This window comes from Passer montanus, unplaced genomic scaffold (genome assembly GCF_014805655.1).
Source record: "Passer montanus isolate IOZ18808 unplaced genomic scaffold, ASM1480565v1 scaffold25, whole genome shotgun sequence".
In the NCBI taxonomy this organism is placed as follows: Eukaryota; Metazoa; Chordata; class Aves; order Passeriformes; family Passeridae; genus Passer; species Passer montanus.
Window position 1 is genome coordinate 748,545 of NW_024367149.1, and position 26,419 is coordinate 774,963.

General features: G+C 38.0%; 1 protein-coding gene across 2 annotated transcripts in view; it reads left to right on the top strand.

Annotated features, from left to right (window-relative positions):
• ADGRL4 (adhesion G protein-coupled receptor L4) overlaps positions 1 to 26,419 on the top strand; it is a 72,211-nt gene that overhangs the window by 20,176 nt on the left and 25,616 nt on the right. Inside the window, exons 3-7 of one of the 2 annotated variants that reach the window (XM_039711401.1) lie at positions 16,135 to 16,287; positions 22,473 to 22,628; positions 23,147 to 23,217; positions 24,895 to 25,068; positions 25,158 to 25,341. In XM_039711401.1, coding sequence (XP_039567335.1) covers positions 16,135 to 16,287; positions 22,473 to 22,628; positions 23,147 to 23,217; positions 24,895 to 25,068; positions 25,158 to 25,341 — 738 coding nt within the window. The remainder of the gene's footprint in view (positions 1 to 16,134; positions 16,288 to 22,472; positions 22,629 to 23,146; positions 23,218 to 24,894; positions 25,069 to 25,157; positions 25,342 to 26,419) is intronic. The other variant, XM_039711402.1, reaches the window with a different exon arrangement.

Here is a 26,419-nt window from a genome sequence, read left to right on the forward strand (position 1 = left end):
TGTGATAAACTGCCTAGATTCATTTAGTTAGATGGAGCTGTACTCTTTTGTTCCAGATGGAGATCAAGTCCAACATCATACAATTGCAAACATTTCAAAGAAGTGAAACATTTCTAAGATCATTGAAATACATATTTTGCATTTCAAAGATAAAATACCAATATGTCATCAAACCATTTAATTTTCTTCCAAGTATGAAAGTAAATTGACGAGAGATCAGCAATTGGCAGGAGAACAAATGAAACATATTGAAAGAGACAATTTGGTGGTATCGAGGGAGGCAGATGTGTCAGTTTTACATCTGCTTCAGCGAAGTCCTTGTTGTTGTTTTTTCTCCCTCCACCTTTCAAAAAATATTTCATTATCTAAAGGTTTCATTATTAGATAATTGAATAATCCTTGATAAATGGCCAAGTAGCACTCTGTTCATTGAAGAGCCCCTTTTATCTCCATGCTGTGAGATTCCAGCAGTTGCAGTTCATTTGTGGAAGTTTCTGACTTTTTTTCTCAGAACTCATCACACCTGACACACACAAGGTTTCAACTGCAGCTGAGTAGTTTCCTGGGCCCCAATACTCCAGGTGCCAATCTACTACCCCTCTCCTGAACTAGCTATTAAAAGGGAAGGAAGTGGAAGCAGTACTGAGATTTCCACTGACAGTCTGTTTCAGGGTATAGGTAGATATGGCAGAGAGCAGCAGCAGCAGCAGAAGGAAGAAAAAAAGAAGGAAGGGTAAGTGCTTCCATGTTTTTAAATGCAGAAAGCAAGGTGGGATCCTTACACAGTTATTTTCTCTGTGAAGCAGGTAGACAGATATGAGCTAAGTCTGTCAGCAGGTGTTAGTCAGAGCTGCAAGACTGAAGTGTGTCAGAAGCTGCTGTTTGGAGAAATATGTACAGGTAATGAAATGAGTGATTCCCTGCCACTGACTTTGCCTTGATTATTTGCTGGTCTCTGTCTTCTTTATTGTTAGTTTATCATCTGTCATTCCTGTGAAGAGGTTTTCAGAAATGCATAAACAAAACAAGGAGGCACAATTATTTAACTCAATGTTTTATAAATTTTCAAGATATTTGATAGGCATTGTGCCCAGGGTGTCTGAAAAGTTGAAAAACCAAAGAATTTCATAAGATACAGAGTAGGATCCCTGGATTTGTGGAACCTTTTTGCCAAGTTATGTATCTGTGAATCAGACCTCATGTATGCATTATCCTGCAAACCAGGAAAGTGGAACCATGAAAATATTTGACTTTCTTTCCTTTAAAATAGATTAAAATTTCTGTTGCTAGGAGCTGCAGATACTTGGGGTTTGGGTGTTTTTGTTTAAGTTTGCAGTATTGGAATTTTTAATATGATTTCAGGAGCTAAAGCTTTAAGCAGAAAAAAATACTGAGTGTTGTAAAAGTACTCATTTCATATACTGGAGGCATTTCTAAAGACTTAGCACTTTAGCCTTTAGGTGCCCATTGATGCATAAAAATAACAAGCAATAACAAGCAATTCTGCTCAAAATAGACTGTCACAACACTCTTTTTGCCTGCGATTTTGACCTTAGATTCTACGTTAGAACATTTTTCCTAGGAGAAGGAACTTTTCTTTAGAGCAGGGTCTGCCTGAGAAGGTTGCTGCAAAGAGGGCATCTGCTGACTGGGCTAGAGGACCTCACCTCTGTGTCTCCAGATCATCTCCAGTGCTCAACAAGGGAAAAAACAGCACAGGGCTTAAAGACAAGCATGAGGAACGTGTAACTTCTCTGTAATACCAGAAGGGTATTCAGGGTTAAACCTCCCAACCACTCAAATCCATGACAGAATTTCCTTTTTAGCTCTACTTTTTAATGGGGTAATAAGGTACCTTTCTAACTGTGCAACTTAATCTTGCACTGTCCTTCACTCAAAGTAAAAACATTCTGGAGAGCAGTGTTTGAAAGGAAGTTTCAGTTTGTTTCATTTCTTAAGATTCATTATGTGGTTTAAGCTTACCCAAACAAGATCAAGGTACCAAATGAGTTCATATTGCTATCAAAGCAAATGTGACCTTTAAGGGTTTGAGCTCATTTTGTTTAAATCAAAACAGACAAGGTAAATGAAAGGATTTGGTAAATGGGGAACTGAGACAAAGGCAGGCTAAGCAATTCCACAGGCTTCCACCCATAGTCTATAGGACAGTCAATAAAAGAAAATTAAATCTGTGAGTCCCTCAAGGTCATGCAATCAAGGGTGCATCCAGCTCGCAACCTTTGGTTGTGGAGGTGGCTTCAGGAGCATGTATGGAGTTGAAAAATCAGGAAAGGAGACTGCTGTGTAAAGGACGAACACACCTTTTGCATTTGGGAATTACTTAGGAGCTGGGGAGGTAGAGATGTGGCAGAGAGAGGTGTCATTATGTCAGGGCTGTTGGATAGAGCATCAGTGGAAATGCCTGACTCTCTGGAGGCACATGGCATGTGTGCAACTGTGAAGGTCAACAGAGATGCTGGTATTTGTCAGAACAGTTTACACTTGCTTACTTTGCTCTTTATTATCAGGGGCAACCCCTTGCTGAGTAGCCACCAAAGATGAGATTTCCTGCTGGGTTAATGACTTTTAATTGTGCTGTTCCTGTTATCATTCCAACAACATCCTTCATCACAAAGCAGTGTGCTATAGCCCTGCTGTCATAAAAGATGTGGACAGTATTTGTCATGCTGTCCACTGGACAGTCCAGAACACTTCCCTGTGCTTAGTATAGATGGGAAGTCTTCGGCAGCAGTAGGCAAATGTTGAATTATTAAATTATGTCTACAGCACTTCATATAATTATTGCCCAAGTGATGGTGCAGCAAGATAAGCCTGGTGTCGACAAGCAGACTTTTCCACCTTCAGAGTTTGGTTAACAGGCTTTCTATTTTGAAATTCAAGAAAAGTCCACTCTCTCAGGAAGAATTTAAATAGAAAATTAAATGGGTTTGCATATTGCTCTGCATGACAGATTTTTTGTTAGCCTTCAAAGTCTGCGTGATGTAACCAAGCATGTGGAAGCAAGATACATATTTCTGAGTGCTATAATTTTTGTTATTTTGGAAAATTGTTAAAGGTAAGTAGTTACCCTAAATGTTATTTTAATTCACTAAATATTCTGTGGATTAACAATACTGTGTGTGGAGACAGTGGAACAGGAATGGCTGAAATAATTTCTATGTGGCTTCTCAGCTGGCTGCTTTCAGAGGGAATTCACTCTCTGGTGATTTTTTTCTCCCTCAAAGAAAAGTATTTAGACGAAAAATTACTCCACAATTAAGTCTTGGCTAGAAATTACAGAAGCTCTGTTTGGTCTTCCCGTTCCTTTCTGATGAAGTGCAATTAGTACATCCCTTGACTCACTCTGTGGGATGTTTGTGGGCAGGGGTGTTGTGAGGGAGCATAAGCTGCTACCACATCCATTCTCTAAACATGCAGTTGGAAACATCAACTCTGCTCTGCTGACAGAAAACATCAAAGCAACAAAACATGCTATTTTATCTGATGGGGGTAACAATATCTCAGCTAATAAAATGGCTGTCATCCCTGCCTATTGTATAGATAAGGAAGCTGAGGATGTTGGGATGCTCTTTGTTGGTACGCCAAGTTGCAATTATCCTATGACAGAGCCCTTCTGGGCTATGATTGATGAAACATTTTGAGGGGGAAAGTGCCTCAATAACTGAATTTCATTGGATTTGATGATGATATTGCTTGCACAATGGTTGGCAAAAACAAAAACATTTTGAGTGGAACTAGGAAAATGTGGCCTTATTTAATCTGCCTGAGATGTCCTTGCCACATTCATTTATTTGTATTTTATGTTGGATGTAAACAAGTCTCATTCTGAAGTTCTTGTCTTGACCTTTTCTGGCATTGAGATCAAAGTACTGTCTGCAATAAAGATGAGAAGACTTTAAAGACTTCGGTGGCTTGTCAGAGTAGAGTACGTTTAAACATAAAATATCACAACACAGCAGCCTTTGGCTAGAACAGACACCAAATGAAGTTCTAAAGAATTTGTTGCGCCGCAAAAAACCCATCATTATCTTGCAGTTTAATGGCCTAAAAGTGGAGCCTGCTTAGAAAACAATTTTTCCTTCTTGCCTGAGCCTTAAGTCACAGGGTGATTCTGCCAGTTGTCTCTAGCAGCTGTAACATGGATGTCACCAGCTAAGAGAAAGGCATGCCCTTTCTTTACTCTAATCCCTATGTAGATTTAGGACTGGTAAAACACTTCTCTGAACAATGGTCAGTCCTCTGTAAAATATCAACCTTCCCAAAGTATGGCATGCTGTCCCATCCCCATCATGCCCTTTTCCCTGGCTCCAGCTGTTTTGTATCCCAGATCTTTCAGTGAGTCTCTGGAGGAGGTCCTGGAGGTTAACTTTACACTGCCTGATCTGGAGCCAAGGCAGCTGGTGTAAGAATTTGAGCTCTAATATATTATTTTCTTACATAACATCTTGACCATTTGAAAATAATGTCTTTTTAAATGCTTTTTTTGTGTCCATAGTCTGAATTTAGATTTGAGGTGTAAACCTACCCTAAGTGAAATGTTTAATGCTTAGATAATATAAAATTTGCAACAATTTCAACCACAGAGAACATTTCCCAACAAACTGAAACTGGGATTTTCAGTATGTTGATTGTGTTAGGACTTTTGGACCAAAATTGAGGCTATCCTATTGAACTGCCTGTGCTGATGCATTCACAGGCAGGTGCAGAGGACAAAAGGCAATGACTTCTTTTGATGAATAAAACATTTGATACATAATATAATAGTTTTCCTAGATTGAAAACAAAGTAACCATCTTTACTGCGGCTTGCAGCACTTCACCACATTTTCAATTAGATGGCCCAATTTTCAGGGATACTTAACATGCTGCAGAAATCTACCTAATGCTTCTACGAGTTCAGTTGATTCAGTAATCGTAATATTTATCTTGATTATTTTTGCTTGAACTTAGGTTTAGGCACTTACTTTGAGGGATTTATTTCAATATGTGAAGGGAAGGTTCTTTTCATATTTTTGAGTGATTTTCTCAGGAAGCAAGTTTTCAGCCTTTCCAACTGAGAACTTTGAAGCTGAGTAATACTCAGAGAACAACGCTGGTGAAAGTTTCTGCAGTGCCTCCCTCTCAGATTGGCACCTCAGCATGGCAGTCTGTGGAAATCTGTTGTGTTTTGTGTGCATCTATTCAGTACCTTATGACAATCCTCCTTTTCTCTCATCCCAGTATGTAAATTATACCCCTCACTTTAACCAGGGTGCAGTGTTTTCTCTGTGCTGTGTAACGGTGGGACTTTTCCTCCAGGTGTCTGCTGAGCAGTGCTGGGTGAACCAGGTCAGGCAGCAGCGAGCAGAGCTGTGGCTGTGCTGCCTTGGCCAGGCCAATAGAGACTGCTTTTAAAGGGAAAATTAACCTGGCCAGGGGCAGCACCACTGCCTGTGATGGGACACACCTCTGAGCTCATGCAGCCCCCCAGGGTGGCACAGAGCCTGGCTCCCATTAGAAGATACACAGCATTTTTGCAACATATCCACACCCTTCTGCCTCTCAGTACTCCCAGGCAAAAAATGCACATAATAATATTTTGTGTGGCAGGTTCTATTACAGCAGAAAAACTGAAAAGTGTTTTCATCTGTGACTTGTGCCACATTTCAACTTTATTCCATGGTATAAGTATTACTTCTGTCCAAACTCTGATATGTTTTTAGTGGAATTTTGGGTTTTGCCTAAGTGTTTTGTATCATTGAGATAATAAAATCCTTATCCCCTGTTTCTGAGAATAAGAACCTTCACTGGAAAATTACAAATTCATGTAGACAACAGTGATTATGAATAAACAGAATATTTCAACCTAGGGTGTATTAACTAATGAAGAGTAGAGTTGTTAGTGTATCAGCAAGGGAAAAGTCACTTTAGATTAATTTAGGATGCCATATATACCCCTCACATGCAAAATTCATTAAGATATCTGCTGTTTGACATTAAACTAAAATTTTCCAGATTTTATACGTTAGAGAAAAGGTCCAGAAAGAGCTACCCAGACTATTTGGCATGAGGAGACCATGAGTTCCATCACTTCAAAGCTGTATGTTTCAGGAGGGAGAGATGAAAGAGGAAATTTGGCCTTAAGACCAGTCTGGTTTTTGGAAGAGGTTGCTACAGAAAGGAGGAGAGCTTGATGCTTTTCAAAGTAGCAAATTCCACTAAAATGATATTTGGCTATTATATAGGAAAACTATCATAATCATCCAAATACCTGCAACCTTTTAACTGAGACAAGCAGTATCACAGACCTAACTCCTCCTAAGTTTTATAACCTCCTGTTCCAACTTCTATCATTACATTTATTACATTCAGCTTTAATTCACATCAGAAGAAAAAAAAAAAAAAGTTGAGGCTGTGGGGAGTACACAGCACCAAAATCTGTATGATTTTGTAGTGATTTTTTTTCTGAAATCATCCACTGGGGTCAGTCTCTGAGAATATCACTGTCAGTAGTTAAGATGTTTTGACCATGGAGTTAAATACTTGCAGCATTGACAGTAGCTGGAAATACTTCAGTGGTTATTGTTGTAGTCATTAGTCCAGCTGAAATAATGCTGGCATGTTTTCCCTCTGGGTAGAATTCCTCAGCCTAATTGTCTCGTCCTTGCCAGACCATATTTGATATCTTCAGGTTTGGAGACTGGATGTATTCCAGCAATTAATGGCCTTTCTCAGTTATAGATTGAAATTATTTCCTTTTGTGATTTAGTCTATTATCCAGCTTAAGTGAAGCTATTGAATTCCAGAACATTTAAATGGGATAACTCACAAATAGAACTAATATGAAAAGCTCAGTCATCAAGCCACATGAAAGCTATGTGGGCCACTGCAGAAGATGGAAGATGAATATTTCACATGTAATTTTTTTACTTTAAAAATAAAATAATTTAAACCATTATTCACTATTGTAATATCTTCTTACAATGACCTAACCCTAATACTAGCTTAGAGCAATATAGGTCAAAGTGTTTCATAGAGCAGGATTAGGTCACCTCATCTAACCTTCTGAAGAGTGGCAATCAAATTTTGTCAAGATACTCTTGTCTTTAGTACTGTAAGTTGGGTTTGACAAAAGTAAATAGTGATCTCTGTGTCTCTGATGCTCAGACCAGACTCCTTAAGGTACTCCATCCACTCAGAGCATAATTAGCCTGTGGTTTCAGAAATCAATGAGCACTGTTCCACAATGGAAAAAAAATAGCTTCTGTAGTCACTGTTTTATGGCCTTCCATGTTATTTGAGTTACTACTTCTCTCAATGAAATTTTACCACATCTTTTATTGTATTCTGCTTTTTAAATCCAAAATGGAACATAGTACACATCTCAAAAGCAAGAAATGTTCTTAATACTGTTTCAAATATGTTACAGAAAATTATTTGCAATAAATTTGTCCTTTGCAAAAAAATGTAACACAATGATACCTGGGCTTCATAAGGTACTACCTGTTTTTAAGCAGCAGATTCAAAAGCTGAACACTGAGGAGCCCAGTTGTCCTTCCTACAAGTCTAGCTGTCCTTGTTGCCCAAAGAAAGTCTTAATGCTATGATTCTAAATTTAGGGTCTAGCAAAACCCTTCTAAGTGAAATTCAGTTCCTCATTTCTCTTCCAAAAAATGCTGGTAAAATGGGAAATGTAAATGAAGAGAGTTTATCCCTCATATCCTACCAGGAAGGTAGTCTGGAAATATGAGATGCAGGAATTCAGGTTCACCATGACCTCTAGCTTTGTGTTTCACTTGCTGTTTGATGTGTCATTGTTGAGGAAGCCAAAGAGATCACTGTCTCAGAGTGATACCCCCTGGAACTGTCTGTAGGAGACATCCATCTAGTAGCTTTTGGGATTTAGATGTCAACAGAGTAACCCTGATTTGGTTATACTGTCTTTCTTTAGATGCATTTAACATGTGTTGCATGCAGATCAGATAGATCACAAGATTTGGTGCATGGTAAGGTTCAACCTCTTTGCAGCTACTGGACAATCATGTCTTCTCCAAGAGTGTATGGTTCTGATGTAACGTGCAAAAAATTATTCTGTCATACTGAGTTTATGTGTTTCAGAAAGTTCTGCAAGCAGAGTTTTGAGAAATTTGTGCTGGAAATAACAAGAAGCAGGTGCATTGGTAATTGAACAACTTTGAGTCTTATTTTCCTTAATACTATTATACAGTGGCTATTGGAGTACTGGACAGATGTGTATAATAAATACTGTGACGAAAGAGTTCATGTAATCAAGGCTTCACTCTCACACTCTGATGAATCTACTTTCATGGATGGTGCTGATTCTATACCAGAATTATGGAAAATACATTGGGAATTCTGCAAGAAATGAGAATTCCAATATTGGCTGGCTGCAGTTTGGTTTGGGTTTGGTTGAATTTCTGGTTTTCTTTGTTGGTTTTTTTTTCAATGCAGTTGTATTTGCAGTGTTGAAACAGAACTTTACTTGGGCTCCCATTCAGTTCTGCAGGAGGGGGCATGGTTATCTACTGGCAAATCCCTTTCAGTAGGGGTCTGCTATGCTGTTTACTTTCCTTTAAGCAAAAATATTCTGATTGTGCATGTCCTCAGTTAAAGGATGTTTTTCAGTGAAAACAAGCAAGTTAGCAACAAAAATGAAAGCTATATAGGAAAATATGTAATTCAGTAACAGTGAAGTTTCTAAAAACACTTCTGCCGGTAGCATTCAGAAAAACACTGATACCTGCACACTGCCAGCAGCTCAAATCCAGCATATCCCCATTCAGCTGCACTTCACTTTGTGTTAATTCCTTGTTTTTGAAGGAGGCAAACCAAGAAACTAATGATGTGTCTCAACTGCATTCTGTCTAATCCTGAAATAGCAAGCTTGACACAGGGTGTCTGCCAGGATGCTGAGGTTGGGTTTTGTAATTAAATCAGTGCGGGTGGTGAAAGGAAGAGCAATGTGATCTTGATTCTTGACTTCTGCTCTAGGCAGGTTTTGCCCCTTTGCTCCTGTAATAGCAATGGTGTAGGTTAATGGGAGCCACTCCTTGAGCATTTGTGAGTCTGAGGTCAGGGTTTTATGGAAACAGACTTTTCACACACTTAAACCAAACATGAGCATATTCACTTGGAAAGAAATGCAGAAACAGTCCTGGTATTTCTGAACCTGCCACAAGGAGCAATGGAGCAAGTCAGCTAGGGAAAAGCCTACTTTAGAAATAGATATGAACCTGAGCTTGTCCTTTAGTTCAAACACACCTGTCTGCCCACTCCGGGGAGGAACTCAGCAGCCTGGTCTTAATTTCTGTCTCCCAAATGTATAATATGAACCACTCCAAACAAATTGATCCCATCAACTCCAATTAGAACTACCTTACCAGCTAGCTCTGTGCCTGAGCAGTTATTTTATGAATCATTGCAGAGCCCCATGTATTTGCTCATTTGTGTCCATCACTGTGTGCCACCTGTGCAACAAGCTCACACACCTCACTTTGTCACTGATGTTAAATATTTGATACTGCCCTTTGTGCTTTGCAGAGGCTCCCAGAACAGCACAGGTGCTTTTGTGTGCCTCCAGCCCCAGCTGCCTGGCACAGTGGGAGCAGAGTGCTGCTGTAGCCATGTGACTTTCCAGACCCCAGGATGTAGTCCTGGCTAACTGAAGGATGATAAGCCCATATCCTGACACAGAACAGCACCATTTCTTCTCATAGCCTTTGCTGCATGTTTGTAGCAAGTTTGATATAGCTCATCAGATAAGGCTCAATGTTCCACTGCCTCAGTCAAGCTGTGTTTCCTCTCACTTACACCTTCTTCACATCTTGCTCACCCACACCATGATGGCCCCCCTCTGGATTTCATATATAAGCTGTAAAGTGCTGATGCATTTCCTGGCTGTGTTTTCTGAATAAATATACTTTTTTGTTTTGAAATTTAGGACAGTGTTGCCTGGAAGTTTTTATTCCCCCTTAACCAGACAGTTTCCTAAGCTGCTTTCCTTTTGTCTAATCTCTTGTGTGGGACCAAAATGTTTAGATTTGAGTGACATCTCACTTATTCACATCCTGTTAGATGGAAGCATTGTACTGTTTGAGTTCACAATATAACCTACCAGGAGTTGCATGTAACTGGAACTGAAATTAGGATTATTTTTATCCACTCCTATTCAGCATTTATTAACCAGTTTTCCAAATAATTCACCTAGTCACAACTTCTCACCTCAAAAACCAGCCTTGGAACTGTAGCAGACCATCTTCAGCCTGTTCAGGGTCTTTTTCACTCTGTACTGTCTCTGACATTACTCTGCTACAATCTCTCTCCTTGTTTAGCATTGCATTTTAACAGCTCATCAGACCAGCTGGTAAATTAATTTACCAGATCAGCTGGTAAATTAATGCCTTGTTCTTGGGAGAAAGACTGAAGGGGATCCTGGAGTACTCCAGATACGAGGAGGTCATGGTCTGCTACCCTGAGAGTGAGTGGCAGCTCCTTGTCCCTTGTGCCTGAGCTGCCTCTTGGGCTGTGCTCAGCACCCACACCCCTGACAGGCACCTGGGACCCTGCTCTCCACAAGCAGGGGATGCCTGACCAGCTCCAAGTTTTGCCTGCAGTAGAAAATCTTCCCTGACCAGTCAGGGAAGGGGTCAGGCAGACAATGAATAACTAATTTGTTGTTTGGCCACCCAAACTGATGCTCTGCACTTGCAGCTCTGAATTGTTCTTGCTGAATCTCTGTTGGTCAGTAAAGCAATGAGTGATGGCAGGGTGTTGAGACACTCCATGTGGGCTCTCCAGAGGTGCAGGGGAGGAAGTGATGGGGGAAAATGTGACAGGACCACTCAATATTTATTCCCTCCTTCAATTATATAATCCCTCTTTTTACTTCTGTTTCACTAATTTAAGCACCTTGTTTCTTTTTGTTCTCAAATTCTTGTAGATTCCTCTCTGGGTAAATGGTTTGTTTCCAGTCAAGGACTAGTACCTTTAATGATATATACCCCACCACAACCCCATTCTTTACATATGAGTGATCACAAATTATAGATTTCCTTTTTCTGGTATTTCACAAGTGTTGAAAAGGCAGGACATTCTGTGTGGCTAAACAAAATTACAGTTTCATCACTGGCACTTACCTGATAATAAATGCTGTTCATGTTTAATTTATAATGTCTGGAAATATCAGCAAGAGATGAGGGAAACAGTTTGGATAATATAACTCCTCCAAACCTTGCCCATTCTCTGAAACTCAATCTGAGCATGACTTTAATATGTAGGAAACTTTCTTTTCCTCCTTATTTTGGACTGTTCTGTTCCTTAAACTGGGACTAAGGGAATTTTCTATTGTGTGGCCCTTTAGTTCATCCAGACATGAAAGAACTGCTGATCTGAAATCATCCCTTTATATACACATAGACTGTGAAGATGTGAGAGAAAATATTTGTTTGCTGCACTGAGACCCTATAGGAGATCAGCTAGTTTTAGAGCCACCAAGTTAAAATTGGTTAAAAACTCCTGCCAAGCTACAAAAACATCCCAAGAAGGCATTGTGAAAAGCTCTTGAAGGTGGTAGGGAAATGTGAAATCTTAACAAGGCAGAGCTTGCAGCAGTAAGATTTTCTATGCAGCAACTGCATGGTTCCCTGCCCAGGTGTAGGACAAAGATGAATCAGGCCCATTATGAAAGCAATTCATATTTAAATGAGATTTCCAGCCCAGTTTCTACAGTCTCAAGTGGTTATTCTATGCATCTGCTCTTTCATGCTGATTTAGACCAAGCTCGAATGCTGAATCTTTGGAGAATCATAAACAAATTGTGTTAAATTGCCATTAATGGAAACAAATCACAAGAAAGGAAAGGCAAGGTTGTTAATGGCATTGCTGTTCTTAACTCGGGCTTTGATGGCAGTAGATGCAGTCCTGCAGCACAGAAGTAATGTATGTAAAATCACCCACTGTTCTGAGACCTCCAGACAAGCTGAGCACAGCGGGGGGAGTAGCACTGGAATTTGTTTTACAGGAGGCCTTTCATTTCCTTGCTTTTGAGGGGTTAAGTGAGGCACTTCAAGCCCTGTTCTCCCATGAGGGTTACACTAGGGAAGGGTAGTTTTCGTTTCCCCCAGGGGCTCCATAGCAGCTCTGGCAGCAGAGGCTACTGTCAGAAAGCAGCGGATGCAATGAATCAATGTATTCCCCAGCCAGCCTGGCTGCATTTCCTTCCTACCCACGGCTGTCCACTGCTCAGACTGCTGTGTCCGAGAGATACTGTGCCCATCTTGATAGATGGGTATGCCCCAGAGGCCTCCAGCCTTGGTTTCCACAGATAGGTTTGCATGGATTAGAAAAATTAGTTGTTGATGTTTTCATTGCATTAACTTTATGTCACACGGGGAGCACACTAAATAGAAGGTGCATATATTGTAGTGTAAGAGATGCTTGTAGTCCTTAGTAGCATCAGATATCACTAAACTTCTGAAAATCACAGCATTGGGCCTATGCTTGTTCCAGTGAAGCTTTGGGAAACCTCAGGTTAACAAATTCAAGCTCTGATCAGGAGTCTTTAATATTCCCTTCATTTCTGCAAAAATCTCATTTTGCATGGATTGGGGAGAACTGAAAATGCACAAATCATTCTGTTTAATTTTGGATTTCCACCTTGTTTGTTACTTGAAGGGAGGAACAATTTATCTTGAAATTTATAAAAAGTAAAACAAAAAAAACTTGTGTGATTGTGAATTAATATGACAAGTTTCACTCCAAAACTAACTCTTCATATTATATGTCATCATATCATCAAAACGTCTATGACAGAGATGTGCCCAGTGCAATGAAAATCTTTCATAGCTGTTTGATAACTCCACTACCTAAATCTTTTTCCTCATGATATTTTTCATGTAAATACACAAGCGATATTACAAAAATCTTCCTTACATTTTGGCTAGTAATGATGAGATTTTAGAGCAACCCAAATCATAGAACTGCCATGTAAAAAAATAACTAGCCAAAAATTAAAAGCAACCCATAAAAACTAACCAAGTCTAGAATCCCAACAACCAGCTCCATACTCCCACTGTCATTTCTCAAGATATTGCAGCTATTCAGGAAATGCCTTGTACATCAAACAGACTTGAATGTAACATTGCCTTTTGGCCATGATAATTAACCTTGTCATTTAGGTTGTTGTACCTCTAAAGTCTCCAAATTTTTCATAATTTACTGGACAAAAAATTTTAAAGCAATGTATTTTCCCAAAATACTGCCTGCAGTGTTCAATGAGTAGCTGTGCAGCATTAAATGCACATGCTGTAATTAAATTAGGTAGCAACAAAGCAGGTGGACTATATGAGTTCTGTCACTTAAAGTATCCTTTCTGTGTAGGCAGAAAATTTTGTTAGAAAAACATTTTTTCACCTATAAATCCCATTGTTTTTCTCCTGTCATCCTTTATATCACAAATCCAACGACATTATAAATCATGTAAAATTTGGAATATTACTTTAAACCCTTGGGCTCCTCATTGGAGTGCTGTCTGAATAAAAAATTAAGGTTGTTTACAGAGAGAACTCAATAATATTTTTGCCATCATTTTTTATCTTGTATAATATTTTGTGTAAAAAGGAATGTTGAGATAGACTGTATAGGAAAATCCTTTCTGTTTTCTTCAAACTTCTTCTCTTGCCTTCCTCATTAACCTGGTAGTTTTCCATAGCCTACTTACATCAGTAACTTTTACATCATTAATTTCAATGCAAGCAGGATGTGGTCCAGTAAATTATCCCCTGCACAGTCTGCTCAGCATTACTTTAGACCATGGGAATAGTGAAATGAAAGCTCCATGTGAATTTAACTCTTTAAAATATTCATTCTTGTGTTTGCAATATAAGTTGCTGCTGTTCTTCAATGTTCACAATGGTACTGTAATGATCTGAAAGATCTGTCAATAACAAAGCTTAACAAGGCCATACAGTCACCATTAAACCCCTTGCAGACATCATAAATATTGAGGAAAAACACCAGTAAAGTTATTTAGATATAATTCTAGAAAATTTGTTGATAACCACTGTATGAGTCGGTTTGATATTGCTTATAAATCCTTTAGACCACCTAAAAAAAGGAATATTGCTGGATATCAAGGACTACAATTGAAGTCCTAGAAAAAACATCCAAAATAAATGTTCTTGCACGTAGCCTTTAGACTCCTCAGCTATGTTATTCCTTTACTTCAAATCAAGTCCTGCCGCCATCAGTGACCTTCTACTTCTCATTTTCCAAGACTACAATCCCATGAGCTTTCCAAGTCAACACATACTCTTTTCTAGAATCTGTTATATTTTCCCAAGACCAAATTAATTTTAAAACTCACTATAATAGGTAGTCCACTCTTTTTTTGTTGTCTCTAAATGCTAGGAAAATTTGGGTTGCAAAGGAGTCAGAAACACACAAAATACATCAGAAGTGGACCCTGTAATTAAGGTTTGTAAAGTTTTCTGAGACTTGATCTCTGCAATGCTACGTGACAAACCAGATTTTTTCACATTCTCATGCTTTTTTTTTTTTTTTTTTTTTGAGCTGGGATCAACATCACACTTTTTCCTCCCTATCGTAATTCCACTTATGCTAATTAGGTTTTATTTTGGCATTCTTTAAGATCCAAATGATACACATCCTCTGCTGTATTCTCATGAATACCAAGGCCGTGGAATAAATATTGTTGATATGTGTTGGCACAGTGCTTTTATACTTGGATTCCTCATTAAATTACATTACATTTTAGTTTTAATGAGCATAATCCATTTGATACTGTTGACCTAAATTCCCCTGAGGAAAACTGCAGCTCTGAATTGATATTGCATGTCTGAGTCAACTGAGTCACATTCAAAATCATGTCAGACTTCAAATATCAAAAAATGTCCTGTTTGAGTAATGCTGGGGGTTGGTTGTGACTAAGTTTTATTCCAGAAACCTATTCCTGCAAGGCTTTGTGGCTCTTGCTGTACTTTAATCTTGTCACTGCCCCAGCTTGCGTGCCACTTTCCTTATCTGCATCCTATCTCTGTAAGCAGCTTATGAGAACACTGACCATCAGGAAGCAGGAGCACCTTTCTAAAGCTCATCCTTGGGTGTCTTTTCTGAAATCATATTTCTTCTCCCTGTCATGCTCCTAAATCATTTCTCTTCTGCAATAAATTGTTATTTCTCTCCCTGTTAGAATTCTTTCCTGTCATTCATCATGTTATGAGTACCTTTTGCTTGAGAACAGGAACAAAATCCCAGTACATTTCAGGATGTCTTTAACTCTTTTCCTTTCTCATGATGTAGAAAATAGAAAATTCCACTCAAGACTGCCACCTTCTTTGGGAGACTTTTATTGATTTTTTTGTGTCAAAGTTTTGGGGTACTTCAAAAAAATGGCTATTGGAAAGATTGATTTATCAGTATTGTGAGTGTTTCTCTCTGTTTGATAAGAAGATTGTCTGGATATGAAAGCTTTTGAATTTTTTTTTAAGTTTGGTCTGAAAATTATTTAATAGACAAAAAAAAACCTTGGAAGATTTTGGAGAGGAAATTATTTTATTGAGTCATTGCAGGAAATCAACTATGCATGAGTTCAAAGCATGAGTTTTCTTTTAAAAGAGGACATTAAAAATGTGCATTTACCTATAGTGGTTTAGCTTTGATGTCAGAGAATGAAGGGGATGATTTCTTCATATCCTTTTGACCTATGTTTCTTATAATTCAGAATTCCTAGGTAAATCCTCAGAGTGAGCTTCTACCTGTAGATTTTTGGATAGGAAAAAAAAGTTATCAATTACAACCATGCCAGAACACACGCTTGTTTCAATCCTTTATTCCAAATGTATATCCAATTAAACCATTAATTTCAGCATCCCACTGATCTATCACGTGTTGATTCACACAGATGATGGCAGATGAGTGCTGCTGAACACCTGATTACATCCTTAGTAATGGAAAAACTATACAGACAAATACCAAGACTGCCAGCTCAGCATTCAAGACTTATGCAAGTGAAATAACAGAGCCAAATTAAGCTTATACGATACTGCTTTCTTCAATCATCAGATGTAAATATATTTTTCCCTAATTTGTCTTGCAGATGATAATGAGTGTGAAAATGCTACTCAGCCTTGTGGAGAGCATGCCAATTGCACAAACACAGAGGGAAGTTATTACTGCACGTGTATGTCTGGTTTCAAACCCAGCAATGGTCAACAAATTTTTGTTCCTAATGATGGAACCTCCTGCGTGGGTAAGTTATTACTGTCTGCCAGAGAGCTTTACACTGTCACTCTTCTCTTATTGGTCCTCTTAATTATAGAAATCTAGCAAAATGCTTTCATATTTGTGAAGTTTGGAGTTTGGGTATAAAATTCCCACATTTTGGACTGGAACAGGCTTGCTTAATAGTCCAGTTCAGGCCCACATTTCTCCCTGACAGAGCATCTGCCATTTTTTTCAATGGCACTTGCATATTGACTCTTCTTGCATGTTTAAATCCACATGTCACAGATTTACACAATAAATATATAGTTTAGGAAACACAGATATCACACAGTGCCCATTTATGCCACTGTTTCACTGATCTGTGAGCAAGGTAGTCACATTCTCAGGAGAAAAAAGTGTAAAAATATTCTGCATTCTGTTTTGGATCAACAAAATTCTCTATAAGGTTGAACTAGTATACTTCAAATATCTTTTGTTTGGCAACTTGGTTAGGATACTTTTGGTAATTTTTCAAGTCTAATCAAAAGGAACAAGCAAGATCAGTGGTTATCCTACATCCTGTGCCATTCATTCACCTCTGGTTCTGTAGCAGTTGAATGGAACATGTTCAAGATTACAGGAGAGGAAAAGTTCTCTGGAAAAATGTTATTTCTGAACAACCATGCAATCCTTTAGGATTTGCTCTGAATTAAAGAACTGCAACTATTTCTCTTTTTCAAACTCCTGGTAATTTTCTCTGTATGTTGCGAAAGTCCTCAGGGAATGGGAAAATGAGAAATAAATCTATTGCCCTTTACACCTTTATGCTGACTGTGTCTCATTCTAGGTATGTCTCCTGTGAGCTTGTGAGTGCTGACAACCTCTCTTCTCACTGCTCTTAATATCAGCAGAGTGGTTGCATATTAAGCCAGAAAGTGATCTAATCAACATTTCTTGCCCATTGCTCACATCCATCTAAAAGTGCTCTGCTCTATCCAGCTGCTATGAATCATTCTTAAATTAGCTAGGATGGAGACAGTTAGCACATTGAGCTGTAAATATTCTCACCGTTTCTGCTCCAGGTTTTGATTTTTACATTATATTTCCTCAGCTTCGGAAGTTTGTCTTCAAAGTTATTTCTCTGACTGGTTTTGTGTCACTTTAACTTCTTACCCTTAACTTGATAATTTCTTCTTTTTCCCCCTCTTTACTGGGCAGATAAAAAGATCTCTTTTTTATCCTCTACTAGAGTACTTATTCTTTTTGAATATCCACATGGAGGAGCCAAGAGCTTTCAAAACATACACTGAAACAAAAAAAATTACCTGTGGGCACCTTTTTTTATTAAACAAGTGTACCAATTACTTTACCAAGATGTGAGTCCTAAACACAGCTTTCAAAACATACACTGAAACAAAAAAAATTACCTGTGGGCACCTTTTTTTATTAAACAAGTGTACCAATTACTTTACCAAGATGTGAGTCCTAAACATAACATTTTTGATCCAAAATTAATTTTTTTTTCTTTATCCATCAGGGAAACCATAATAGGATATTTTGCACCCAATGGTTCTGCTGCTACAGGTAGCAGATATGACTTGCACACAAGCAGCTAATATTTGTGTATTCAGGGTGACAGCTGAAGCAAATATCAAATTTCATTTTAAATAAAGTACAAGTTATTTAGTACAAATCACAGAACAGAACTACCAGGTATCCATCCTACACAAGTTCACGGGGCCCCACAATATATTTTTAGATTCTGCAAAGTCTTAAATCTTCATTTTAGTATATGAATATATGTATATCTCTACATGGCACTAACTTTAAGACTAGTGTTGGAATTTTGGAGAGTATGCCATTATGAACCCTATTTGTTTATGCCCTCAAACCTACCTGAGTTTCCAGGAGTGCAAGTGTGGCACATAACCATGTGTGTGCAGTCTCTTTCAAAGTCCATGCACGTACCTGTGTGTTCCCTCTTTGGAAACCACAATAAGCTTCTGTGTAAAAAGTGATAATGTTCCCCAAGGAAATAGACCAAAGGAAATCTTGGGAAAATGGCTTTGAGAAATGTTGGTTTGCCCTTAACCCAGTCAGAATGCTGAGTTTTGAGTTGAGGGTCAAAAGTATTTCACCCATGTTATCAGGTAGAATTGCTGAAGAGATGACAAAGAAAGATGCAGATAGAGGAGGAACTGGGCAGTAAGAAGGGAAAGAGAGAAGAAAAGGATAAAGGAAATTAAGAACAGAAAAATAAGAATGCAGAGATGTGACATTTCTGAAGATATTTTTCTGCTGTCCTGAAAGTGAGCTATTAAAATCTATTTTTTGATTTGTGCAAAAGCCATACTTTTCCTTAGACTTCACAATTTATTGAATGTTCAGCTGCAGATAAAAAAGTGAAATAGAAACCTACTTTTTTCACCCCAGTCAACAGAGTAAAAACATGAAAATGGCCATCTGTGAAATGAAAGTGACATCCGCGCCATTCTGCTTTTTCTGGGAACATGCTATTAGCCCCCTTCAGGTATTTCTGAGAGCACTGGGAAGGCACCCATTCTCCATCTCATCCTTTGCTGTGACAAGGGAGCTGTACAGGGGATGGAATCTGGCATTGGGCCACGTTGCTAACTTTTCTTTTACCTTTGCCATTCATAGCCTTTTACATTTCTACTTTGTGTGTGCTGCTGCCTTCCACAGTGTGGAGACACGGGGAGGGAACATCCAGTCCTTTGCAATTGGACTTTTCAATCACTTGCAAGCTACTAATAAGCAGAAGGTATAATGTAGACATCAAGCTGTCTTGACTGGCTGGTGAGGAATCAAAGCGATGTAGGTACAATCCTGTAATTGGCAAGACTGAACATAATAACTGTTCTCCCTACTTTTAATTTAATTGGAATTTCCTTGCCTGCTGCAATAGATGAGGAGTGACAAAGCAAAGAAATAAAATAAAAGGTTATAAATCTATTTTCACACTAGCCTAAGTGGTGTTGGTGATATTATTTTTCTGATCGCAGCTATTATAAAAGCTTAAAAGTTCAGCTCCAGGATTTGTTTTGAATATTTACTGAAAGGCCAGGTCTTTTTACAGACCTGTGGCAAATGCTCTTCTGTTTAAAAAGCTGCTGTTCTTCAACCTTTGCTCAGGGATGCTGTCTGTGAAGACTGCTCATGCAGCCTTGGCAGCCCGCTCCTGCTCCCACAGTACATCAAGGAAGAGAGTTTGGGATCCTCACCCCAAAGCTCCACTAAAATTGGATTGCTGAAAGCACTGACAAGCTGTTGTTCATGTGTGGTCCAAAAATTGCATATTTGGTTAAAAAGGCATAGCTACAAAATAAAAAGAAACAAAAGCCTACAGCTACCGTGCACAGCATTTCAAAGCAGGAACTTAAAAGCTGCATTCTTCCAACTGTCACAAACTGTTGTCTGCTCCTGACAATCTCATTGATTTAAAAGGGATACAAAGCTGATTAGTACCTTGCAAGTTCAGGCATATTGCCTTTTAGTTTTGTCATCCAGGAGTTGTTTTTTCTTCTGAAAACAGTAAATTACATAGGCATGATATGGACCCATTCCATATGGACAACTCAACTCTGCAGAAAGTCTATTTGCATATACTCAATGGTGTCTCTGTGAGACTTTAAATAGCAGTCCTGTTGCCGGAGATGTGCCAAAATACTTGAGTTTCTGCTTTTGTTTTCAATAATACTCTTTTCTCATTAAATCACCATTACACTTTATATCTTATATAATTGCAAAAAGAATATGCTCAATAATAACAAATCAAATATTTACTGATCTAAAAGTTTATAAAAAGAAATGTCATGACAATTTGGAAACATTTGTATCAATAAATCATATGGAAACCTGATCCTTAGTATTCTTAAAAGCATTCAAATATTACTTTTTTATTGTAAGTTTTGGCAAAGATTGTTGTCAATTGCTGGTGTTTTAGCACTGCATTGCATGATGATTGGCTTGTTTAGATGTATATGCCTTCCATGTAGCTGACAAGGCCAAAGATATCTTTGGTTTGAGGGTGATGGTGTTTTCTAGTTAGACAAAGTGGCTTTGTCATGATTTTCACCCCTGCCACTTCATTCAAAGTCTCTCTGTCTTACGGAGTCACACAATAAGGCACTGACAGACATTCACATGTTTCAAGCAGAGCTTTATAATTTACTGATGTGAGAGGTTATTTAAATGCCAAGAGTAAGAACTTTAGCCTTATGCCTTTAAATGACAGCATTTAATTATGAGGTATCCTGTGTGTAGCACTATATCATGCTATTTTCCTTCCCTTTTGCCAGATTTGTTCATGTATAATGTGGTTAGCTCTATAACTATGAATACTGAGATCACAGAAACCATACAAATGCGGATAATGCAAAACTCGGCTTCTTAAAGAGAAACATTAGCAGTTTGGGACATTAAATATAGAAATAAACTATTGCCCTAATGCAGAAAACCATCATTTAACCTCCTGCTTTAAACTTCCATGCTGGCACCAAGCCATTTAAACACACAGCTTTCTTGGTGGCTCTCCCTTCAGAGCAGTGGTGGCTGTGCTGGGGAGGGCAAATGCTCCTCCAGCCCCACATCTCCTTCCTGTCTGTGCAGGACTCTGAATGGCTTTTCCATGGCAACTTCTGAGCTTCTGGCTTAAAACACAGCATATCAGGTTTAATCAGAGCATTGGCTCATTGAGAAAAAAAAAGATATATGAAAGTGAGGTGGGACTTCAGCCTTAAACCCCAGGGAGGTCTCTGTCCAAATAGACAGATGGCCCTCAAGTACCCTTTGTGTATTTTTTTGCATTCCTTTTGTCTATCAATATGCATGCAGTATATCTTTCCATTTTTCAAAAATAACCTTATTTGACATGTATTGTTGCTCCTTTTTGTGCTCCTTTTTGAAAACCACCAAGGTTCTTCTAAGTGTGTGAAACTATTTCCTATATGCTAACAACCTTATTTGACATGTATTGTTGCTCCTTTTTGTGCTCCTTTTTGAGAACCACCAAGGTTCTTGTACCAAAAGCAGAGTGTGAAACTAGTTCCTATATGCTAATAGTGTATTTATCCAGCCACCCCATATCTGCTTTCTTCTTGTCTATTCTTAACACCCCTTTTGTCTGAGCAGAGGCTGCCTATCAATTCAGATAGCTCTTCTCTTCCACTTATCAATTAACCACTTCTCCTATTTTCACCAATTTCTTTCCAAAACCAAGTATCATACCAGTTCTTGACTGCAGCTGGCATCTTCTCTCCTCCATTCCCTGCACTGTCTTTTCTTTCTTTCAGTTCAGTTCTCAGGCTGTTACTTTAAACCCACTCATGTGCCACTTCATTTTTCACATATACCTGTCCCAGAGCTCTTCATGTTTTTCTCCTTTCCAGCAGAGCACTTCACAGTCCATTACTTCATTCTCCAGAATTATTTGGTATAGTTCCCAGTTTGCTTTCTCCATTGAGTTATTTGATCTTTATCCTTAGCCAGACAAATCATGCAAAATAATCAGTACTCCAGCCAGGGATTTAGTACCCAGCTCTCCTAAACTGATCAATTCATGGATTCCCTTACTGGAATTCATTGGTTTTACTCTTGGACTATGCCCCACCCAGTTACTGAACTTGTCTACCTAATGGCTATTTATTTAGAAGCACAAAAGACATTTTAGGAAATGTAATTTAAATGTGGATTAAAAAAATAAATAAATAAAAGAAAAGCTATGCCAAGCACTTTAAAGGGCACAGGTTTAATTCTTAGATTAACAAGATGGACAGAGTGAGCTTTTGCAGTGTCTTTTTAAAGCTGCATCTTAAAAGACGAGTCTGCAGGGGTTTTTTTCTTTTTCTTACTGAGCTGAGAAAATCTATTTAGTCTAATCTCTGAAAAATGGATTTCAGATGATTTGCATCATGCCAACCATTTTGTTATGATAGAATTAATATGGTTTTAAAACATGAGCAGTGTAGTATTATATAGCAATAAAAGTGGTGGTATAAAAATATGATCAATTATGATTTATTCTTCTAATCCTTAAGTATTATAATTGGCAGGGGTTTTGCTATTGAGATTGTAGGTTTAGTTTTTGCTTTTTTTATTACATGAAATTTTATTGTGAAACTGCTTGTAGTGTGCAGGGCTATTATCAACAAAGCAGCAAGGTGTTATTCTGTAAATACTTAATAAAAATTCAATTTCTCACAATATTTGCAGATGTAGATGAGTGCAGCAATGAAGGAAGTGTTGCCTGTGGAGATCATGCAAAATGTGAAAACGTGGATGGAGGGTTTAACTGCTCCTGTAAGGAAGGTTATCAACCATCCACAGGAAAATTGCAGTTTAAGCCAAATGATGGCACTTCCTGCCAAGGTACATGATATTATAAAGGTTTATGTGTTATTATAGAGATACATCTTCTGAGAAACCCACCAGTGCCTATTTATCTTCAGTTAGATTAATCAGCAAGACATGAAAAAGAGGCAAGGCTGTGGCATTGACAATTCCTGAGAATAGAATAATTTTGTAAATGTATTTTTGCTAAACAGTGTGATGAGATCCATCTGAAATAATGGTTGCCTCCTCATAGTTGTCAGATCTGTACTGCTCCCTGTAAATTTGAGCTCTCTCTGCTCCACCTGTGGAAATCCCATAAAAGGGACCCAATTCTCTACCTGAGTAAAGCAGCTCATTCCAACCCAATGCCATAATTTGGGCCAAGATAAAGTCTCTGTAATTGTAGTTTGAGAATGGAATGCTGTGGTTTATGTGCATAAATTCAGAATGCTGGTGGTTTGGGGAATGACCTAGACAAGAGCTTTTGCAATTAGTATGTATTGAATATTGATTGAACTGCAATGTATAATTAGTTTCCCTTTTTATTTTTACAGAAAACCCAAAGGCCAAGTGTGAGTTATTCAAAGACTGTATAGCTGAACATATTAATAGAACTTTAGCCAGAGTAAGTAGCACTGGTTTGTAGATTAATTTTCAAATCCTTTAATTGTTTCTGTTTGAAACTGCTATTTCAATTATAATAGTTCTTAAACAGTTTTTAACAAAGGTTTGAAGCATACAATTGAACTTAAGCATGTTGACAGAAGGCTTTTTAATAATTTCAAATTATTTGAACTGGATTGTATGTTCTACTCATGATAATAACTTGCTGGGAATCTGCATGTTCTCTTTCCAGCAAAGTGAATCATGATGCATGAAAAATTCAGAAGTGTGGTAATCACTCAGCTGTTTCTGTAATTTCTGGAGTTACACACTGCTGCATTTACTGATGTGCAATTATTTGCTTGTTCAGAAGGAAGGCAAGATAGCTTACCAAAGTAATGTCAACAAGTGACTAAATAGAAAAGGGAGCCATAGCATCTTGGTATGCTGGTTTATTTACTTCTCAAAGACAAGTGTGTAAAGTGATACAGGATTTATAGAAACAAATACTCTGTGGCCGGAGTATTTTCCACCAGAAATACTTTTTTTCACCAGAAACAGAGATTCCAGAAGCCAATTAAAATTATATTAATGAATGCACTATCCATTATTCTTCAGCTACAGTATTGTCTAATTTAAAAGGATAAATGAAGCATAAGCATAAATAAATTAAAATCAATTGTATATGTTTATGTTTGATGTTAAGCAATTTGATTTAGTTACTGGATTCAAAACCATATTATTTTAAAGAATTTTATTAACCTAGTGTTATATATATGTAGTGTTAACATACTTTTTATGTTTACCTGCAATGTAATGCATCATATCAAATATAATACCTGCTTATCACACTTAGGTACAAAGGCATAGGTAAATGTTACAGCAGAATCTTAAAGTGACATTTTTTAAAATATATACTCAAACTAAACTTAAATTTATAATTAAAAATTATTTCATGTAAATGAATGTCAGATTTTTAGCCTGTTTTCTAGTTCTCAAAGACAAAGCAAGCCCCATAAAAATTGTTCAACAGCAGAGAGTAGAGATCATACAAAATCAGTGATTGAGTGTTTTATTAATTAAATTCCAGTATTGTGAGGTAAGAATTCTTCTCTTATTCAGCCATGAGACTGAAATGTGGAAGGTTAATCTTCATCTCACACTCTCCTGCCTATATTTTAAACTAGCTGTTTTATGTAAGTGCATTTAGCAGTTTATAAGCTGAAGAACTGAAGGAGAAATAGGCAGTACAGTTCACTCAACTACATGCTTTATAATTTGCATTTGACAAAAAACAACTAAAAAAATACAAATACTTCCCATCTGCTCCCACCTCTTCAGTTAAATTTTAAAAGAAAAGTCAATAGATTAATACAGAAGTAGAATAATCATATCATTGATATTTAATTATTTTTGCAGAACATTTACTAGTTCACTTTAGATCATCTTAGCTGCTGTAGGGAAAAAAATGTGTAATGATAGCACACCATTTTTTTAATCATGGTTGCCTGTGAAGGTTATACTAGACATGTGTAATTTCAATAATTTATAGTCAACTTGTTGATTGGGTAGGGTTTATGCACAAGTGTCTTATAAACCAGTATGTTAATTAACAGAAATCAGTCTATTGGGTTCATTTTCACGTGCAGAAATAGGGCTTTAATTGTTTCATTAAGATATGAATTCTGGCATTTTTCAGATTAGTCATTTAAAAACACCTCTGGAGAAGCTGCAAGAAATTAATAAAAATACTTTGGGACCACTTTTACCTGTAGAAGTGATTTCATATGTTGAAGCACTGTCCTATTCATCATGGAACACCATGAGTGACCCTGTCTCTGACAATGAAGCCCTCCACAACACCACCATTAACGTGAGTGGATCAAGCCTTGGAGTTGTGGGGTTTGTCCTCATTCCAAAGATAGTGTGTGACTGTTCTCAAACACATGCTTTTACTTTCAGGTTTTGGTCAACACTGTGAACAATTTTTTACAAAAAGACAAAATTACAGTCTGGGAAGCTCTGCCTGTGGATAACCAAAGGCGGAGCCTGACTAAGCTGCTGCACACTGCAGAGCAGGCGACGCTTCTCGTGTCACAGAGCTTCAAAAAGACAGCCCAGCTGGAAGCTAATGCAAGTGACATAGGTAAGATAAAGAAAATTATTCTAAGGTATACTTTAGATGTGGACTAAACTGAGGAGTTTTTCAGCACAATTATGAAGATTAGAAATGGTGTTATGTGAAAGACACAGGTGTTAATTTGTTTGATTTTTGTAACTAACACCTGACTTTCAGTGTAGGTATCATAATTTTCAAAGACTAAACCTTTGAGTCCAGAGCAAAAAAATAAATTGAGAGTCTGTAGGTACTCGTCTTCATATTCTCTTTAAATCTCTCATTATGGCCATACTCACACAGTCTAGATTCATTTTATAAGCACAAAATTATCCTATGCGTCTTATGTATATAAAAAACACCAGTGGAACAAAATTTGGACTTGCTCTCTACAGATTTTTTTAACTCTTTTTGGTTCAGTGTAGTTCTTATAAATGAACCTGCAATAATGATTGTACTTAGTGAGTTTAATCTTGAGTGAATTTATCTTAAGAGGAATTTCTCATTTTAAGAGGAATTCCCCAGGAGGAGAGTTGCTTAGTCCCAACTGCACCATTTTGTTCACTTACCTTCTCCCTGCGTGCTGGTGTCTTCCCACCAACGCCTGCTGATTTTGCCGTGGTAACAATAGTTTTACCATTCCTTCTACTGAGAGCAGAGTAGCTGACACCAGCCACTTTTGGAAATCCTGATAAAGCATGGCTGATTCCTTTGTCAGTGGCCACTCTTTCATCTTTATTTTTTCTGAATCTCCCCAAACTGTATGTGATCTGATTTCTTATTTTATATTTAATACAGTCCTTCAGTGTCTCTCACCAGCTTGCTGTTTTATATGATGACTTGATGAGTAAGATTCCTGCTGTGCTCTCGAGGCAGGTCAAACCACCTGTTCTTCCCTCACCTTCCCGAAAATAAATTAGAGTGATGAAAAAGAAGGGAGGGATTTGTTCCTCGACATAGACTCTGTAGAATCAGGCTCATTGCAGAGCACCTCTGGGTCTGCAGCAAGTGCAGAGCAGTACCAGGTGCTGGCTGTAAAGCCCCTGGGCCCCCTCCCCACACCTCCCTTGCTTGAAAGCAGAGGCTCCATGACCACGGAGCTGAGGCC